Source organism: Geotrypetes seraphini, chromosome 5, assembly GCF_902459505.1.
Source record: "Geotrypetes seraphini chromosome 5, aGeoSer1.1, whole genome shotgun sequence".
In the NCBI taxonomy this organism is placed as follows: domain Eukaryota; kingdom Metazoa; phylum Chordata; class Amphibia; order Gymnophiona; family Dermophiidae; genus Geotrypetes; species Geotrypetes seraphini.
This window is the reverse complement of record NC_047088.1, coordinates 249,923,619-249,943,860: the sequence shown is the minus strand read 5'-3', so window position 1 is coordinate 249,943,860 and position 20,242 is coordinate 249,923,619. Positions and strand designations below refer to the sequence as shown.

Sequence of the window (20,242 nt, the reverse complement as noted above, 5' to 3'; positions counted from 1 at the left end):
ATTCCGGAATCTTGCTATTCTTTGAGATTCTGTATGGAATGTTGCTACTCCTTGGGGGTTCTAGAATCTTGTTACTCTGAGATTCCAGAATCTTGCTATTCTTTGAGATTCTGTATGGAATGTTGCTACTCTTTGGGGTTCTGGAATCTTGTTACTCTCTGAGATTCCGGAATCTTGCTATTCTTTGAGATTCTGTATGGAATGTTGCTACTCCTTGGGGGTTCTAGAATCTTGTTACTCTCTGAGATTCCAGAATCTTGCTATTCTTTGAGATTCTGTATGGAATGTTGCTACTCCTTGGGGGTTCTAGAATCTTGTTATTCTCTGAGATTCCAGAATCTTGCTATTCTTTGAGATTCTGTATGGAATATTGCTACTCTTTGGGGTTCTGGAATCTTGTTGCTCTCTGGGATTCCGGAATCTTGCTATTCTTTGAGTTTCTGTATGGAATGTTGCCAGAGGATGTGGTTAGAGCGGATAGCGTAGCTGGTTTTAAGAAAGGTTTGGACAAGTTCCTGGAGGAAAAGTCCATAGTCTGTTATTGAGAAATACATGGGGGAAGCTACTGCTTGCCTTGGATCGGTAGCATGGAATGTTGCTACTTCTTGGGTTTTGTCCAGGTGCTGGTGACCTGGATTGGCCACTGTGAGGACAGGCTACTTGGCTTGATGAACCATTGGTCTGGCCCAGTGGGGCTATTCTTATGTTCTTAAGTATTTGTATAGTTTCTTATATCTTTATTTGTCCACACCCCTTTTATACAGTGTTTTCACTTATCCCTCATTGGATTCATACCTTACTTTATTCTTAACACTCACAATGTATATTCACATGTTTTGTTCCTCATTGAATCCATACCTTATATCCCCCCCTCCCACCCTTTTACAAAACTGTTTTTAGCACAGCAGGATGGCACGCTGAATGCTCTGCGCTGCTCCCGACACTCAGAGTTCCTATGAGCATCGGGAGCAGCTTATAGACTAGTAACTAAAGACGGTTAATGGGTGCCAATTCAGGCCAATTATAGCCAATAATTGGCCGGTTACATAGTGTCTGGCCAGCTAACCACTAATATTCAGTAGAAGATAGCCAGTTATCTCTGCTAATTGCACAACTCAGCTAGCTAGCTGTGAATATTCATGCGCTGGCTGGCTAAGTTTAGTGGCCAAATCAGGCCACATAAATAGCAGACCTATCTTTGGCCACTATTAACAACCAGCCATCACTGAACATTGATTTAGCCACTTGTTGGTATTACCCTCCCCCCCCCAAAAAAAGGATATTCAATGCCAGTCCCTGGAAAAGGCCCGACATTGAATATCCGACTCATCGCTGACCGTGGGACATTGACGGGCTACCTCTCGTGGCCTAAATATTGGCCTTCATATCTTTGCATAAGTACCGATATCTGGACAAGTCACAATTGCAGTTCTTCAGTGTGACTGTTAACTGGTTAACCAAGACTTGTGCCGCTCTGCCGTTCTTACATTGTCAACATTTAAAGGGGTAATGAAAAGAAGCTTTCAAAATAATCACGAGTTGACCTTAAGAGTTGAGTTCTTGGGATGTATTTTATCAAATCGATAGTCCCTTCGAGATCACATCAACTTCTTCATCAGGTCACCAAAATCAATAATAATTAGTCAAATTTTTGACTACATTTTTGAAAAGGACTTATCTTTTATCTTTTCTTCATAACAACATGTTGAAACAGAAAAGATAAAAGATAAACCCTTTTCAAAAATATAGTCAAAAGTTTGAAAAATTATTATTAATCTTGGTGACCTAATGAAGAAGTTGATGTGATCCCGAAGGGACTATCGATTTGATAAAATACATCCCAAGAACTCAACTCTTAAGGTCAATGAACACCACTCGTGATTATTTTGAAAGATTCTTTTTGGGTATATATGTAAGAAGTGTTGCACTGTTGATACACCTATGTATATATTCTTGGGTCTTTTGGATGTCAGTAACATAACATATATGGGCTTCATGTACACTGAAGGCCTGATTCTCTTTAGGACGCCGATCTCGGCAGATGCCTAAGAGGCGGCCGCTGATTGCGTGTCAATCACGCATCAGCATCCTAAAGAGAATCGTGTCTATATCGCTGAACGGACGCTTTAAATGTAGGCCAGAATTTTGCAGGCCAACATTTAAGGCGTCTGTCTTGCGCCAACGAAGACGCTTAGGGTCGCTAAAGCATGCCCAAGGCCACTTCTGGACAAAACCATGCTCACGCCCCACCTTGAATGTGCTTAAGCATCCCTACGCATCTCCGTAGATGGACTACAGATGCCTACAACGTAGACGTCCATCCTTGCTCAATTTTTTTTTTAAATGTGCATCCCGATTGGTTGACAGATGGCGGTAGTACGCCTGCCATCGCCTGCAATCGGGACTTGCATTTCAAGAATCAGGCCCTAATTCTCTAAAAGACTCATATTTTTTTATTTCTATGGGGTTATTTTTTCTTATGCTGTCCGCTCTTACAATCCGGTAATGCCGCTAATTAGGGCCTTCATTCCTTTGTTGTGAGCTTTCTTTCTTCGCTGATAAAAAAACTAATTGTTTGAGGCCTGTTTTTTGGGCCTACTTCTACTCCTCAGAAATTCACATTATTCTGTTCCGTAACATTTGCAATTTTATTTCTCTGATAAGATATCACGCGACGAGGTTATGGAGAATGTACGACAGGCACCTGGACCATAAAGATGCAATAGCCAAAAATCAATTATAGTCTTCTGATAAAACTTTTGCCTTGCAATTAATATTTGGTCAGAACAGGTGAGCAATAATGTTTTATTTTTACTGATATCCTGACTATATATTTCCTTGCCAATGATTTTCCATAATCTAATTAAAAAGGCTAAGATATACCTTGTTATTTCTAAAAGATATGATGTACTTTAACTGGGAAAGAAACACTTGAAAGACATGAATAGCACAAAACAAAGTTTATTCTTTGACCTCAAGGTCATATAGGCTAATGAATATGCAACAGAATATTATAAAGACTGGACTCTGGGTCCAGCAAATAGGACTCTGTTCCCATTCTGGTTTCAGGGGGTGTTTCACCCAACCAGGAGGATAGACTCCCAAATATTCTCTCTGTCTAAAGTTACCAACGTCCGGATTCCCCTGGACATGTCTAACCTTTTGAGGAGGTCTGACACGGGTCCGGACGGCTTTTCAAAACCCAGTAAGAGCAGGCGGTGAGGGGCAGGGCTAGGGCGGGCTTGGGGGGCGTGATTGTGGTGGGGATGGGCAGAAATAGGCAGGCCTGGGGGCAGGGCTAAAGGAAAGGAAAATCTGGCAACCCTATCTGTCTATCTCTTTGTTAGTGTCTTTAAAGACGTGTATGTTATTTTGTGCTAGCTTTCCTTAGTGCTTTATGTGGGAGTTTGGGCTACAAGAATATTGTTTTAGTAAAGTCCCGACTGTCACTGAACAAGTTTATAAGCGGACATGGAACTTTTCCCTATTCACACATCTTCTCTGAAATACACATGTAGATTTTCATCTGCCCAAACCACACCATCTTGTAATCGCTATGTGGTGTGGAACTCCATGTGTAAATAAAAACTTTCTGAAATTGGTTTTCGTGTATATATTCACTATATATGAGTTAAGTGCCAGAATTTCCATTTGGATAAGGCTTGTAAAATAACCTCCTAAATCGGAATGGGAGGGCATAGGATGAAGTTAAGAGGTGATAGGCTCAGGAGTAATCTAGAGGAATATTTTTTTACAGAAAGGGTGGTTGATGCATAGAACAGTCTCCCAGAAGAGGTAGTGGAGACAGAGACTGTGTCAGTTCAATAAAGCATGAGACAGGCATTTGGGATTTCTTAGGGAGAGAAGAAGATAGTGGATGGGCAAATTGGATGGGCCATTTGGCCTTTATCTGCCATCATGTTACTATGTTTTTATAACCATAAAGTTTTATGACATCACAATGCAGGTGTAAAGAGCCTTAGCCTATAGGAAGAGGAGATGCAAATGTTAAGAGCCTTAGCCAATAAGGAGAGGAGGAGATAGTGAATGTTGCGGATGGGCAGACTGGATGGGCTAGTTGGCCTTTATCTGCCTTCATGATTCTATGTTTACTAAAACTTTCTGATACTGTCTGAAAAAAAACACAAAAATGGGAAATATTTGTGAAAGAAATTAAAACTAACCACATTTTTCTTGTCTGTTCACATCCCTTCACTGGACTAATGTTGGCCTAGCATTACATAGCTTATAAAATCAATTTGCTTATGACGCACAAGAGTGGTGTTTAGAGGGCAGCCCTGGAAGTGAGACCAATGCTGGGCTTATACAGTTTTTGTCCTATAAATAAATAAATATATGGCAAGCCAGATCGGGGACAGACTGGAGTTAGCTTTGACGGTGACTCCGGCAGCGGGGCAGTGTAGCCGATGCTGGGTGGACTCCTACAATCTATTCTCCTATATGGCAGGATGGATCAGGAGCAGCGATGCGTATTTCGTACCATATTCATATCATCCAAACACAGATCATGCCTATCTTGGGGGGGAGGGGAAGACATCTTATAGTGGAGCTTAGCAAGTCAAATGGATAATTGCTGCCTGGCTGATGAGTACAACTGTTGGGCAGACCAAGCAGGTCTTCATCTGCCGTCATTTACCATGTTACTACGTCACTTGTGCACCTCTATGTTTTCATGTGGATTTTCAGTCAGATAAAATGCGTGCATAAGTCCAAAATCCCTATAGTGCGTGCCGAAAAGTTGTGTGCTGAATTTGGAGCGTGCGCCCGAGATTCACCCACAATTGAACTGATTAACAATTAACTAACGATAATTGGGTGCCAACAACCATCATTGCAGTTAGTTGGCTCTGGTTGGCAGGTGCATGTGCACCTTGCTGCGTGCTGTTCTATAAAGATCTACGCGTAACTTTTATAGCAAGTATCTGAAAAGGAGGCATCCCCCAAACGTTGTGCATGGAATTATAGAATCCAGGCCTAAATGATCCTTTTATTAAACTGTGGTAGAGCTTTTCACCATGTGCCCGCGAGGTAAATGCTCCGACGCCCATTCAATTCCTATGAGCATCAGAGCATAGAAACATAATGGCAGATAAAGGCCAAATGGCCCGGCCAGTCTGCCCATCCGCAGTAACCATGATCTCTTCCTCACTCTCAGAGATTCCACGTGTAAACCGCTTAGTTCTGCATGTCTATTGTAGCGGTATAGCACAAGGTGAATGAATAAATCCAATTTAAAAAAAAAAAAAAAAATACAGCAGGTAACGATATGGTCTTGCAAATTTTAGCTGCATCTTGCATGACCACCTAACTGATGCTGATATCTTTGTATTTGAAAAGCAGCTTGTTTTGTTTGTGCCCTCACACCACTTCACCTCAATATAATGTTCAAAAGGACACACCTTTCTCTTCCTTTCTGGTGACTGCAGAAAATCTCTTCCCAAAAATAAAAAGGTGCCTCTTTCCATTGCGAACAGTGCGGTGATACCAAGCAGAACACCATCTGCAAATAGTTCAGTTTCACCCACAGAACGGCTGCAAGTTTGGTCTTGTTCTTGTCTCTTTCTTTTTCCTACCGAGGTATTCAGCAAAACTCAGTTCCTCAGCATTCCACACTCACAAGGGACTAACAAAAGCTGGAAGTGGTGATGGACAAGAAGAGTGGGACTTAGCTGCAAAATGGCTGACCCCTCTGCCAGTGGAAGCCAAGGAGTTCTTTCTTTCATTGTTTCAGTTAAATCTGTACTAGCTATCCATCACACAGCTCTGCTTTGTGTATTTCACATGCCATATTTTTGGCACCTGCCCATTGAAAAAGAACTCCGACCCCGAGGGAGGGGGAGGGGAGGAAGAGAGAGCATTGAAGTACAGGACCTACACAAAAGGACAAGCGTGGAATTCACCTCTTCATCATTTGAAAGGCGGCAAACCACACAATCAAAACCATATTCTGCCACCCCATCAAGCACTTCTGAGAATGTCCTTGGCACAACCCTCCAGGAAAACAGCAGCAGGGAAATCACGTGGGAAATGAGATCGACATACCTGAAGAAGAGACACGTTGCTAAGGCTTAGTCTGAAGAGGTAGTTCCTGGAAAGAAAAGACAACATTATATTCAGTATAACTGTAAAAATATACACGCTCTGTCTTAATAATAATACATTTTTTTTTAAAAAGCTATGATGCCGATATTCAAAGGGTTGAAACTCCTAATATTGAGACCCGGGGGGGGGGGAGAATTCGTCAAGGAGCGCTAACCGATGTAGCACCCGCTGAAGATTAGTGCGCTCGAGGGCTCCGATTCTCTAAACAGTGCCAATATTGGCAACCACCAATCATGTGTCAATCATACAACAGTCAAAAAATGCAAGTAGGGGAGCTGTGGATTGAAGCTGTTACCAAGAAACAGGAGATCAAATTAGATTAAATATACGTGAAAAAAGATCTCCAAGGAGAATTAGAATCCAACATTAAGGGCTCCTTTTACAAAGGCTAAAATGTCACGCGTGCTAGCCACTACCGCCTCCTCTTGAGCAGGCGGTAGTTTTTCGGCTAGCGGGCGCTATAGCACGCGCTAAAAATGTTAACGCGCTTTTGTAAAAGGAGCTCTAAATGCACTGAAATTCACACACACTCAAAATTGTGTAATTCGGCAAAGAACCTGAGCTCCTATAGCAAAACCTACCACCCAATCACTGTGTATGGAATGATACTTAATTTTAACTAAACAATTTACTTGTTCATATTTTTTTTTTAAATGGCAAAAGAAAAACTTTCACTTAACTTTTGGGGTAGTAACAGGTCCCGACATGGGTCATGTTTCGAAAATCTTTGTCAAGGATCCCAAAAGTAAGAGTTGGTGACTAAGAATTATAGCAGTAATACGATTAAGTAGCATCCAACTTATAAGAACGTCATATGACAGAATAGCACGCGTTTGAAAGCACCCTGCCTGACTGGCTTGGCATTCTTAGTCACTCATTCTTACTTTTGGGTTCCTTGACAGAGATTTTCGAAACATGGCCCATGTCGGGACCTGTTACTACCCCCCAAAGTTAAGTGAAAGTTTTTCTTTTGCCATTTTTTTGAAAAAGCATATGAAAGTGTAAATTGTCTAGTTAGAATGAAATATCATTCCATACACAGTGGTTGGGTGGTGGGGTTGGCTTTAGGAGCTCAGGCTCTTGGTCGAATTACACAATTCTGAGTGTATGTGAATTTCACTGGAATTTTCAGTACATTTAATGTTGGATACAAATTCTCCTCTGAGATATTTTTCCACGTATATTTAATCATACAACAGTGCCATTTAGAGAATTGCGCCTCTGAGAAAGATAGGCGCCGGGTTTTCAAGGCCTACATTTCCAGTGCCTATCTTTGCCGTGAATCATGCCTATGTAGGTGTTTTGTGGTGCCTAACACCTCTTCCGGTGTTAGCCATGTCTATAGTGGTGTTACGTGCTGGTAGGTGCCTCTGGAGACGTGATTCCAGTGGCTTTTTCTTTAGGCACTAGTAGGCGCTTTCATGCCATGAGAACTTGATATCATTATCAAGTTGCTAGGACTCGAACGAGTCGATGGCACCTAACCTAACTGGCACTTCAAATTCGATGTTGCTTGCCATTTCGTGTGGCATTTTCCTATTAACTTAGGCGCCCATAGGGTGCCATTTATAGAATTTCCCTTTAAATGCTAAGGGCCATCTTAGCATGCGATAATCGTTAGTGCATGCTAAACTGGTTAGCACCTCTTGATGAATTTCCCCCTTAACCCTTTCAGGACCATAAGGATCGTAGGCCAATTTTTGACGACATTTTTATGGTAAAAAGGGCTTGCAGATGCCAAAAAATTGATTTTTTTTTTGTGAAATATCATTATTTTTATTTAAAAAATCACACTTCTGGCTTATGGACAGTGTGGCAAGTGAATCTTTTCATCAATCTGGCAACGACGCTAATGAATGAATGTCGGAACCAGTTTGTTTACATAAAGGCAGTATCATATGGAATCCGTACATATCAAATTTAGAACTGTAGACTATCCCAATCAAAATTTATAGGATTTTAAAGTTATGGGACAAATATGTCCCTTGGTCCTGAAAGGGCTACAGGTCCTAAATTGGCCTCTTCGAACATTGACTAGGACGGAGAACTTAGATTTAGTCTCAAATTTTCACTAAACTCCTACATTTGCACGGGACAAACACGGAGGATTCCTATCTGGAAGGAGAATGGAAGCAAAGCAAAACTTAGCAGTGCTTTGATGACAACTCCGAAAACTGGGCAGACATCTACGGTCCATGCTCTGATTATGGCTAGACAAGTTGGGTTGGTTTGGAGTGGGCTTCAAGGGTAGCTCTAATAACTGAGGACCAGTGCTGGGAAGACTTCTGTCATCTATGTGCCAAAATTGGCAAGGACAAATCAAGACCAAGTATGCAGATGTCACTCTTTCCAGTCTTTAAACCCCCCCCTTTATGAAGCCACATTAGGCTTTTTTATCGCCAACCATGGCAGAATTAGCTTCGACACTCGTATGAGCGCCAGAGCTAATAGTGCCAAGACTGGCGATAAAAAAGCCTAACGCATCTTTATAAAGGGGTGGGGGGTGTTATTTTGGAGTTCCTTTCCTAATTTTATGTTTTTTAAATTCTGTTAACCGCTTTGACCCATGTGTTATGCTATAAGTTTATCATATTGGATGGACATATATTTATCTGCCGTCATCTACTATGTATTTTACCTGGCTATGAAAATTTAGGAGCTGAAGAAATGGGTGTCAACAGTAGTGGGTTTATGGTGGGGGAAAAAAGTCAGGACTTTATCTCTGATTTCAAGCACAAGACACCTAAATTAGGCTTACAAACATGGGCAAATGAATGGCAGGTCTACATTTAAGGGCACAACTCTTTTAAGCTCCTTAATTCGGGCGACTCTTCGGCAGAAAACCTGAGACTTCTAGGAGACAAATTAGGAGCACAGCCTTTGATGAAAAATTGAGCTCGTGGTTTAAAGAAGTAAAGGGGGTCCTTTTACCGAGTTGTGCTAAAAAAAAAAGTGGCCTGCGTTATTTTTAGCACATGGGTTACCCCACATGCTGAGGCTGTCCCCCTTAGGCTCCCTTTTAGCAAGCTGCGTTAGGTTTTTTTTTTTATCGCTGGCCACTGTGGTAAAAGCCCCGATGCTCACAGACCACAGTAGCCGGCGATAAAAATCCCTAACGCAGCTTGATAAAAGGGATCCTTAATTGCCACAAGCTAATATTGGAAATCAGCGCATAGCCATTAGCATGCGAGTCCTCGCCTATTTTGTAGATGGTAAGGGCTGCCATGCCAATCCTGTGCTAATCAGCACGCACCAAAGCCTGTGTGCTAACCGAATAGTGCAGGGTACACCTACTCTTCATCCCCAAATGTGCCCCCCCAAGCTAAACCCCCCGTTTTATGAAGACATGTTAGCATTTTGTATCACCGGCTGTGAAGGTAAAAAACTCCGACGCTCATAGAATTCCTACGAGAGTCGGAACTTTTACCGCCATGGCCAATGATTAAAAAACACTAACGCAGCTTCATAAAAGAACAAAATGCATTTTTGGCATATGGGTGGTATGCACTGAGCCCGCACTCAGCGTGTGGCTCCTAAGTGTGACCCGCTTTTCTTCACCAGTGTTGAGCATGTGTTAGTGCTTACTGCTACTTAGTGAAAGGGCCCCAAAATAAGCAGTCTGTGTGGGTGATTAGTGAATTGCACTCCTCCCTCAGTATTTGTGGGGGTTAGGGGCAGAGCCGGCCCGCGAATATTAAAAATTCCCTAATAACTTTTGGGTCAACTCTGACCCTCCCCCGCCTTCCCCCCCCAGCCTCATGGACCTTACCTGGTAGTCTAGCGGTCTTTCGAGGCAGGTGCAAACTTCCTACACGCCTGCCCCGTGCAGATCACTCATCGCAAATGGCTGCCGTGAGTTCCCGTAGTCTCTCGAGACTACGACGGGAACTCACGACAGCCATTTTGGATGAGCGATCTGCACACGGTAGGCACGTAGAAAGATCGCGTCTGCCCCAAAAGACCGCTAGACCACCAGATAAGGTCTGGGGAGATCTGGGAGGCGGGAGGGAGGTGGGGGTGATTCCGGGGGTTTTTTTTGTTCAAAAAGTTGTTATTAGTTTTCAAAGATATGGTAGAACAAGATATAATAGTTGTGTGCTTAAGAAGACAGAAGAACAAGGCATATAGGAAATCGCGAATAATCAAAATTGTGAGTCCTAAAACCACGAATCGGGAGGGGGCAGTGTATTTCATTTTAGTGGATTTGTTACACATACAGCCCCTATTTTAGATTCAACATAAAAATTAGAATCAAGATGTCCCCATTAGAATATGTGAGATTCTGGCAATGTTTTAGAAAAGGATCTGCTGATTTAGAGGCTTTTCTAAAATGCAAGCAGGAATGCAAAGAGGAGACAGTATTCATAATTGTTTCAAATTCCCATTGCATCTATATTAGAACAAGCTCACTTTATAACACTGCGTGCACAGGCAATGATAAGTCTCATCCTGACTTCGACGCTCTCTCTCCCAGAAGTGACGTCAGAGCGTGCGCCGAAGCCGACGCGAGCAGCAAGTTCATGGCTACTCACGCCGAAGTTAAAAAGGTATGGGGGGGGGAAGGAAAAGTACGAGTGGGAGTGGGAAGGAGGGGCGTTGAGCAGGATGGGTGCCAGCGCCCCCCCTGCCCTCCCCCGCACCTCCTTACTGCGCCACTGTTCACAGTAAAGACTGCATGTGTGCCGATACTTGAAGGGAAGTGTGCTTGTGCCTATCACACTGGCAAACACTTAGGAAAATATTACTCAGCCCTGTCATGTTGCCAACGATGTGATTTAACGGCTGCCTATATGGTAACCACGTTTATTCATGAGTCAGCATCGGCCAACTGCATTCATTCATGAGTCAGCATCACTGGTAACAGTGCTGCACCTCCCTCTTATTCTTTTTTTTTAAATCTTTATTGATTTTCAAACTTTGACAGTGCAATACAATTAATTGAACATAAAACACTGCATAAAACGCACTATTAACTACACAAGTAATACATAAAACAATCTTTTTCTCCCATCCTCCTCCCAATTATTAATACAATAAGACAGATGTGATTAAGTCATTTTAATCCTCAAAATACATTTCCCTCCCCCCACCCACCCACCCTGGATGTGTAAGGGAATCTAAGAAAAGGAGCGATACGTGACCCTTATTGCGAGGTAACAAACATATTCAATGGGCTCCACACTTTATTAAATGAACTACTAAACCCCATACATTCCGCATTCATTCTCTCATATCTATATGTGGTACACACATTTGCCCACCAAAATGTGTCATTTATTCTGTCGTGGCTCTTCCAGTTATGTGTGACCTCTTATTCTTGATTTTCAACCTTCTGCACGGAAATACTTCCTCAATGATGCAACAGTTTAAGAGTCTGTGGAGTGACGATGTTCCCAACGCGGACCGTGTTGGGTCCTGTATCCCTAGCGGACTAGGTCCTTTAAGGCTCTTATGTGGATGATTTACTTTTATGTGGATGGAATTATTTTATGTGGATGATTTTAGTGTATCTTTGGAACTTTGATACTTTCAAATAAAGTCCATTTGGGAACATCGTCACTCCACAGAGTTTTTTTGGTTTTCTCTGGATTTTCTTCTTTGTGGATATTTTGGGGTCAATTCCTTTTGTTTTTTTGACAGTTTAAGAGTCTGCAGGATGCCAATGAAAGCAGTGTAAACTGAACGCCAACTGCACGCTATGCTCACAAAAACAGGACAATGCGGTCCATTCTCCCAAGAAAGAAAACCTTGTCAGTCCTTAAATGCTGTCTTAGTTATCCCAAAGCCAACTGCTGTCTTGTGACCTCTGTCTAGTCAAAGGCAAACAACAGGGTTCCCAGCCGGTCACCTGCTTGAAGGAAGAGTTCAAAGCATGAATCCACCTTTGATTGAAACTTTAGCCTTACCTTGCCCCCACAATGAGCTGATTTCTGTTGACGTCCAAGGCCAGCTGTGAAAAGTCCTTTGCACCTGCATACGTGAAATTTGACACCCATGGCTTCAGATCTGGGAAGAAAACCACATGAAATAAAATTAAAAAAACCAGCAGTTACTGAGGCGTTTCAAAAGAAGACACAGGGATGCTAATGGATTTCCTGTTCGATATTTAAAGGCCCGTCAGTACCATAATCATTCACAATCAATACTCCGACTACATTCTGAGTGCTTTCAGCATAGCCAAGTGCAGATAAAACCCTCCAAACCACAACGACCCAGGATGATAACCCAAAACTGGAAAAACTATGATCGTCTGAATTTCCCTTTCTGGTGGGCCAATCTGTGCTCCAGTTATGGATATGAGAAAATGAATGCAGAAAGTCCAGGGCACAATATCCTTTTTAACCCTTTCAGGACCAAGGGACATATTTGTCCCATAACTTTAAAATCCTATCAATTTTGATTGGGATAGTCTACAGTTCTAAATTTGATATGTACGGATTCCATATGATACTGCCTTTATGTAAACAAACTGGTTCCGACATTCATTCATTAGCGTCGTTGCCAGATTGACGAGAAGATTCACTTGCCACACTGTCCATAAGCCAGAAGTGTGATTTTTTTAAAATAAAAATAATGATATTTCACCAAAAAAAAAATCAATTTTTTGGCATCTGCAAGCCCTTTTTACCATAAAAATGTCGTCAAAACCACAAAAATTGGCCTACGATCCTTATGGTTCTGAAAGGGTTAAATTGATTTGGGGGTCCGTTGGCATCGTATGTTACTTCTCTGTAGCAGGTCTCTGATTCTAAGTCAGGTTTTGTTTACTTTCATACGGTTCATAGTCAAAAGCGCGCGAGGACAAAGGCGCGCCGACAACCGAGCGCAGGACTTCATCGCGCCGAAGAAAAACCGTATTTTAAAGGGATCTGACAGGGTGTGTTAGTGGGGAACCCCCCTACTTTACTTAATAGAGATCGCGCTGACGTTGGGGGGGGGGTTTGGGGGGTTGTAACCCCCCTCCTTATACTGGAAACTTAACTTTTTCCCTGTTTTTTAGGGAAAAAGTTAAGTTTTCAGTATAATGTTGGGGGTTACACCCCCCACACTCCCCCAACATGGCAGCGTGAGGCAGCGTGACCCCTATTAAGTAGAGTGGGGGGGGGGGGTTCCCCTCTCACACCCTTTCAAATACAGGTTTTCTTCGGCGCGATTAAGCCCTGCGCTCAGTTGTCCGCGCTCGGTTGTCGGCACGCATTTGTCCTCGCGCGCTTTTGACCAGTCACCCTTTCATACACATTCAAAATGGGGGGGGGGGGGATATTTCTGTCCTAGAATAGTTACATTTGGGGTGAGAGGAAGGGTGGGAAGATATTAATATGAAGAGGGTAAGGTTACCGGGCAAATAAATGTCGCTATGTTTTATTGTATAATCATTGAGTGGGGATAGGTGGGAGAAAATGAGTGGTTATATATATAATTATAAGTGGATGTGCTTAAAAGCACAGTTACTTACCGTAACAGGTGTTATCCAGGGACAGCAGGCAGATATTCTCTACATGTGGGTGACGTCATCCACGGAGCCCCGACGCGGACAGCTTTTCAAGCAAACTTGATTGAAGATTTCAAGTTTGCTAGTGCTGCACCACGCATGTGTGTGCCTTCCCGATCCACTAGAGGGCGCATCCCCTCCTCATGGTCCTCAGTTCAGATAGCTAGCAAAGAAGCCAACCTTGGGGAGGTGGGAGGGTTGCGAGAATATCTGCCTGCTGTCCCTGGATAACACCTGTTACGGTAAGTAACTGTGCTTTATCCCAGGACAAGCAGGCAGCATATTCTCTACATGTGGGTGACCTCCAAGCTAACCAAAAAGGGACGGAGGGAAAGTTGGCAATTATGAGAACAGAGCATGGAACCCCGACCGGCCAAAATGGCCGTCGCGCCGGGAAAACCATCCAAACAGTAGTGAGAGGTGAAGGTATGAACCGAAGACCAAGTGGCAGCTCGCAGAGCACCTCAATATGCAAGGCTCTGAGGAAAACAACAGACGCCGCCAGCTCTCGGACATAATGTCCCATGACCTGAACGTGCAGCGAGAGACCAGCCCGAGCGTAGCAAAAGGAAAAAGAAGCAGCCAACCAGTTGGATAAGGTGCGCTTGGAAACAGGGCGACCCCACGGACGAGGATCGAAAGAGATAAACAGTGGAGGAGCCGTCCGATGAGGCTCAGTAGGATGCAGGGAAAAGGCTAATGCCCTCATACAAACCAGAGTGTGAAGCACCCCTCGCCCGGGGGCGAGTGGGCTGCGGAAAAAAAAAAACCGGAAGAACAATGGAATGAGTGAGATGAAAGTCCGAAATCACCTAGGCAAGAACTTGGGATGAGTACGCCGGACCACCGTGTCATGATGAAATACAGCAAAAGACGGGTCCGCAACCAGAGCTAGCAGCTCACAGACTCTACGAACAGACGTGAGACCAACCAGGAATACCACCCGCCAGGGGAAGTAGAGCCTCAGCAATGGGTTCAAACGGAGGTTTCACCAATGGCGCCATGACCACAATAAGATCCCAACCCACCGGAGGGGACTTGACGGAGGATGAACATTGAAGAGACCCATCATAAAGCGGGAAACCGTCGGATGGACGGAGAATAGCAGCCCATCAAGTGGCCAAAGAAGGCAGGAAACGCACAGAGGTGGACTCGAAGAGAAATCGATTCGAGACCCGATTGAGACAAGTGGAACAGATAATCCAGCACTGAAGGCAAGGAGGCAGACAGCGGATCCATGTGGTGCTCAGCACACCACGCAGCAAATCTGGGCCATTTCTGGGAATAGCATTGCCGAGTGGAGCTCTTCCGCGAGGCCTAGAGAACATTCCTACCGACTGAGAGAAACAGGAGGGAAGCACGTGGTGAGGAACCAAGCTGATAAGTGTAGAGACTGCAGATTGGGATGTAACAGAAAACCTCAACACTGAAACATCAGAGAAGGAAACATCGGTAGAAGCAGAGGCTCCCTGACACTGAGCAGGGAGAAGGGAGAACCACGGCTGCCGGGGCCACAGAGGAGCCATCAAGATCATGGTGGCACAGACCGACAGGAGATGAACCAAAGACCTGAGAATCAGAGGAAAGGGAGGGAACGCATAGAGGAACCTGCCCGTCCAATCGAGAAGAAAGCATCCGCCTCGAGGCGAACCCGGGAGAACATCCGCGAGCAATATCGAGGCAACCATTGAATGAGGGGCGAACAGAACAGAACCCCCTGTGGAGTTCCCCACCGAACAACTACCTGCCGCAGAGTCTGAGAATGGAGCGAACATTCATGCGGCCGAAAAGCGACCCAACGTGTCCACCAAACAACGTTGATCGCCCTGGAAATACACCACCCGAAGAAAGAGGTTGCGGCATAACGTCCCCTACCAATAACGAAGGGTTTCCCTGCAAAGTGACAGGGAACCCGTACCCCCTGGCTGGGTCACAGAATACATCGCCACCTGGACGTCTTTACGCACCAGGACCCTGCAATCCTGCGGCCAAGAGCGAAAATCCACCACGGCAGTGTAAATGGCCCGGCGCTCCAGCCGGCTGATGTGGCAGCGACGGTTCGCTCTCGACCAAAGACCCTGAGTCCGAAGGCCCCGAAGCGGGCCTCTAAGCCTATGCAGAGGAGTCCATCGTCAGAATCTTCTGATACGACGAGGTGACCCCCCAATGAGCAAGCATTTCAAGGAGGGAGGCACCGAAATGTGCTGGGAAGCCGGATCCTGATCCTGCCACCATTGAGACGCTCAGGTCCAGTGGGGACCACGAAGAGGAAACCAGGCGAACAGCGGGACCTGAACCGTGAAGCCCATGGTCCCAAAAGGATCAACATCGGCTCAGCCGAGACCGAAGACCGCTGAAACACCAGCTGACTCAGGCGCAAACGGGCGGCCTGCCGAGGCAGCGCCGAAAAGACCAGAGGTGGACCGAGGACAGAGGGGCCACCTCCCGGAATAAACAAACAAGGGCCTCCCCGAGGCCGAGACAAGAAGGAGCGCAAATTGGGTTCAAGTCCGCCCCGACGGACTCCCAAGACTGGGGCGGACAGAAGCCGAACAGCTCCCGGACAAGAGCCTAGTGCAGGGCAGGAAGGGCCCGGACAAGACTCAGATGGGCAGATAGGAACGCCCAACCGATAGAGGCGAGGCTACCCCCCCCCCCCCCCGGTGCATAGACCCGAAGGAGACACCCCACCTGAAGGGAGGTGAGGAATCCCCAGAAGGAGAGCAGTCCAAAGGCTATGCGAGAATAGTCCAAAGGACGGCCAGGAGCCGCCAAAGCCGGCAGCTGGACCATAACCCGGCGCTGCTGCAGCTATTACGGCCGCTGCAAAAGAGGCCGAGATAACACAGGAAAGGTATCCGGAGGGCCCCGCCGGAGAAGGAGCCAAGGCAGAAGGGATTAACCTGCAGGCGTCCAGATAGGCGAAGGACCGGTCGCGTTCTGAGAGGCGGTTAGTGTCCGCCGCAAGAGAGGTTCAAGAAACGCAGTACTCACGCAAGTAAAATGGCGAGATGATCCTGGAGGTTCGGATCCCCAGCCACACTCTGCGCCAAGCGAGACGCCGCCTGGCGGGAGCAATAGAGCCCGAGCAGGGAGAGAGTCTCCTCCAGGAGACCAAACTCCGTACTACAAGATTCCGGCACTTCCGCCCGGAATGCACCGAGAAAAAGCGGGGAACCCTCCCAAACAGGACCCGGAGACGTCGAGGCCCAGAGTCCTCGTCTATAACGGGGCACAAAACCGCAGTCTACGCCGAGGCCCAAGCCTCAGCCGATGCTGAGGTATAAAGCCCCCCAGCGACATCGCGGCACCAAGCCACAGGTGACGTCGAGGCACCCGGCCACCGTCAACCAAGGGGCACAAAGCCCCAGAAGACGTCAAGTCACAAAGCCCCGGTCGACCGCGAGGCACGAAGCCACCGTCAACAACGAGGCACAGAGCTCCAGCCGACGATGAGGCCCCCAGCCCCAGTCGACGGGAAGGGACAAGCCTCAGGCGACGTCGAAGCACAAGCGTCAGGCGACGCGGAGTACACGGCCGCAGCCAATGTCGAAGGTACAAAGCATCCACCAAGCCACAGTCGACGTCGAGGCAGAACATCGAAGCACAAAGCCTCAGACGATGTCGAGGCACAAAGCCGCAGTCTACATCGAGCACAAGGCCCCAGGCAGCGGCGAGATACCAAACCACAGTCGACATTGAGGCACCAAGCCCAAGGTGACGCCGAGGCAACAAGCCACAGTCGACGTCCAGGCACAAAGCCCCAAGCGACGTCGAGGCGCGAAGCTCCTAGTCAACGTCGAGGCACGAAGCACCAGCCGACGTCGAGGCACGAAGCCCCAGCCGACGGCGAGGCACAAGGCCCCAGTCGATGGCGAGGCACAAGGCCCCAGTCGACGGCGAGGCACAAAGCCCCAGGCGACGTTGAGGCACCAAGCCTCAATCGACGGTGATGCACCAAGCCTCAGTCGACGTCAAGGCACATAGCCCCAGTCGACGGCGAGGCACAAAGCTGCAGTCGACGCCGAGGCACCAAGCCCCCGTCGACGCCAAGGCACACGTCTCAGAGGACGGCGAGGCACAAAGCCCGAGTCGATGTCGAGGCACCAAGCCCGATACGACGGCGAGGCACAAAGCCTCAGTTGAGGGTAAGGCACAAAGGCCTAGGCGTCGTCGAGGCACAAAGCCTCAGGCGAGGTCGAGGCACAAAACTCCAGGCGACGGCAAGGCACAAAGCACCCGTCGACCCCGAGGCACAAAGACCCAGTTGAGAATGCCCCAGTCGATCCCAGGCAATGGCGAAGCACAAAGCCCCCGGTGACGTCGAGGCACGAAGCCCCAGCCGACGTCGAGGCACGAAGCCCCCAGCCAACGTCACGGCACGAAGTCTCAGTAGACGTCGAGGCACCAAGCCTCAGTCGACGTCGAGGCACCAAGTCTCAGTCGACGTCGAGGCACCAAGCCTCAGTCGATGTCGAGGCACCAAGCCTCAGTCGATGTCGAGGCACCAAGCCTCAGTCGATGTCGAGGCACCAAGCCTCAGTCGATGTCGAGGCACAAAGCCCCAGTCGAGGTCGAGGCACAAAGCTCCAGTCGACATCGAGGACCACCGAAGTCGTTCAGAAGTCGGCACCGTACCAATGAAACTGGTAATGAAGGTGCAGCAGTGCACTCCATGAGGGCAACCTCGAGAAGAGTATTCCCATGAAAGGAGGCACGCTTCGAAGGTCTCTGAGAGGCAGGCCTGACAGCACGCGATGCCCGGAATGCCTGAGACTCAGCCGGCGGCGTTACCAAGGTAACACACCTAGAAAGAAATAAATACTTACCGGGGATCGATCCGATCAAAGGAAATTGGGTCCCGGCCATTCAGCTCACACGAGGTGAGCCCAGAGAGGCCAGGGAAAAAGAAACACATCTGCAGCCAAACGAGGCCTAGCAGCATGGCTGAAGCCCGAGAAGGGCCTGCCGGTGAAATCACAAGAAAAAATCCTATTTTTTTTTTTTTTTTGAAACAAAGAAAATACACGATAAATCAACAACGCACAGCGATTCCCTAACAAAATAAAGAAGCCGCGGTGCTAGAAAGGCACTTAGAAGAACGCAGAGAAGAGAGACAGGGCTTTCTGGCTCCGCGGAAAACTAAGAACTGAGGACCATGAGGAGGGGATGCGCCCTTTAGTGGATCGGGAAGGCACACACATGCGTGGTGCAGCACTAGCAAACTTGAAATCTTCAATCAAGTTTGCTTGAAAAGCTGTCCGCGTCGGGGCTCCGTGGATGACGTCACCCACATGTAGAGAATATGCTGCCTGCTTGTCCTGGGATAATTGATATTTTATGTGTTATATATTCATGCATTGCACTTTTGAAGTATGGAAAACAATAAAGAATTATTAAAAAAAAAAAAAGAAATCAGGCATAAATATTACAAGCGTTTCTTTTGCGAGAACTTGGTTTTCATCATCTCTCACCCACCCCTGCCTCGTTCTCCAGCTGTTTTTAGAGGCACTTGAAGACCTGCTGTTTCATTCTGTCTTCATCTGCTACAACACATAAAACTTCCCTGAGAAGTTCAAGAACTTCTATTACCAGAAAGTGCCTTCCCCCTATGGGGCATGAACAAGGCAGTAATTAGTTATGAAGTTAAAACAAAATCACCATGGTGAGAGCAGGAAAAGAAGAATCGATCCAGCGCTCTGATGTCAACGCTCTTACACCTGAGTGCATATGAGTCTTTGTAATTGCAAGTCACATCGACCGAACATTGGGAAAAAAAAAAATATTATGGGAAACCAACATGCAGCATTCAGGCAAAATAAAACCAATTGCTTATCAATTCCCTTAACGCTTTTAGGTTGAAAGAGACTAGTGTTCTTCTGAGCATCGATTACCGCGTTGTGCACCACATGGAAACCAAGGGAGTGATTATTCAGTCGGCGGCAACCAGCATTTTACTGGGCGGTTAAGGCCCAGATATTCAATGTTGGGTCATGTCCGAGCTTTGGCACTGAATCTCCAGTTTTGCCAAACCGGCTAACGCATAGCCACTTTAAGTCCAATGTTCAGCACTTAACCGGCGACGGACAACCACATAAAGATAGGACTGATTTATGCCGTTAACCTGGCGGTTAAGTGCTACATGTTGGCACTTAACTGCCAAGAGCTGACTCTGTCCCCGGAACACTTTAGCAAAATGCAGCAGTCAGACTAATCTTTGGGCTAAAGAAGTTCGATCACATGACACCCTACTACCGTCAGTTGCATTGGCTGCCGATGGAAGCACGCGTAAAGTTTAAGTTCGCCTGCTTCTGCTTTAAAGCACTATACGGACTTGCCCCTAAATACATAACTGACCTTTTCTCCTTCTCAACCAACAGACACAAGAGAAGCTCACATTCCAACTTCGTTTCCCCCCCAGTTAGAGGTTGCAAACTGAAAAAAACACCATGAACACCTTCTCTCTCATCAAGCAGCAACATGGGGTAAAGACCTAGAACAATTGCTATCATCCACTACTTATGAGGAATTTAGGAAGCGTCTAAAAACACACTTGTTCCTAAAGCATCTAGACAACTGACCCTCTCAACCCTTTCTCCTCAACAATGGTTTTCTTGTCCTACTAAT

At 46.4% G+C, this 20,242-nt stretch overlaps 1 protein-coding gene across 5 annotated transcripts in view; it reads right to left on the bottom strand.

Annotated features, from left to right (window-relative positions):
- Positions 1-20,242, bottom strand: part of SEMA5B (semaphorin 5B) — a 653,562-nt gene that overhangs the window by 285,224 nt on the left and 348,096 nt on the right. For all 5 annotated transcript variants that reach the window (XM_033946987.1, XM_033946982.1, XM_033946985.1 and 2 more), the window contains 2 exons: positions 12,030-12,129; positions 6,064-6,109 (listed from right to left, as the gene is read on the bottom strand). In XM_033946987.1, the coding sequence (XP_033802878.1) occupies positions 6,064-6,109; positions 12,030-12,129 (146 nt within the window). The remainder of the gene's footprint in view (positions 1-6,063; positions 6,110-12,029; positions 12,130-20,242) is intronic.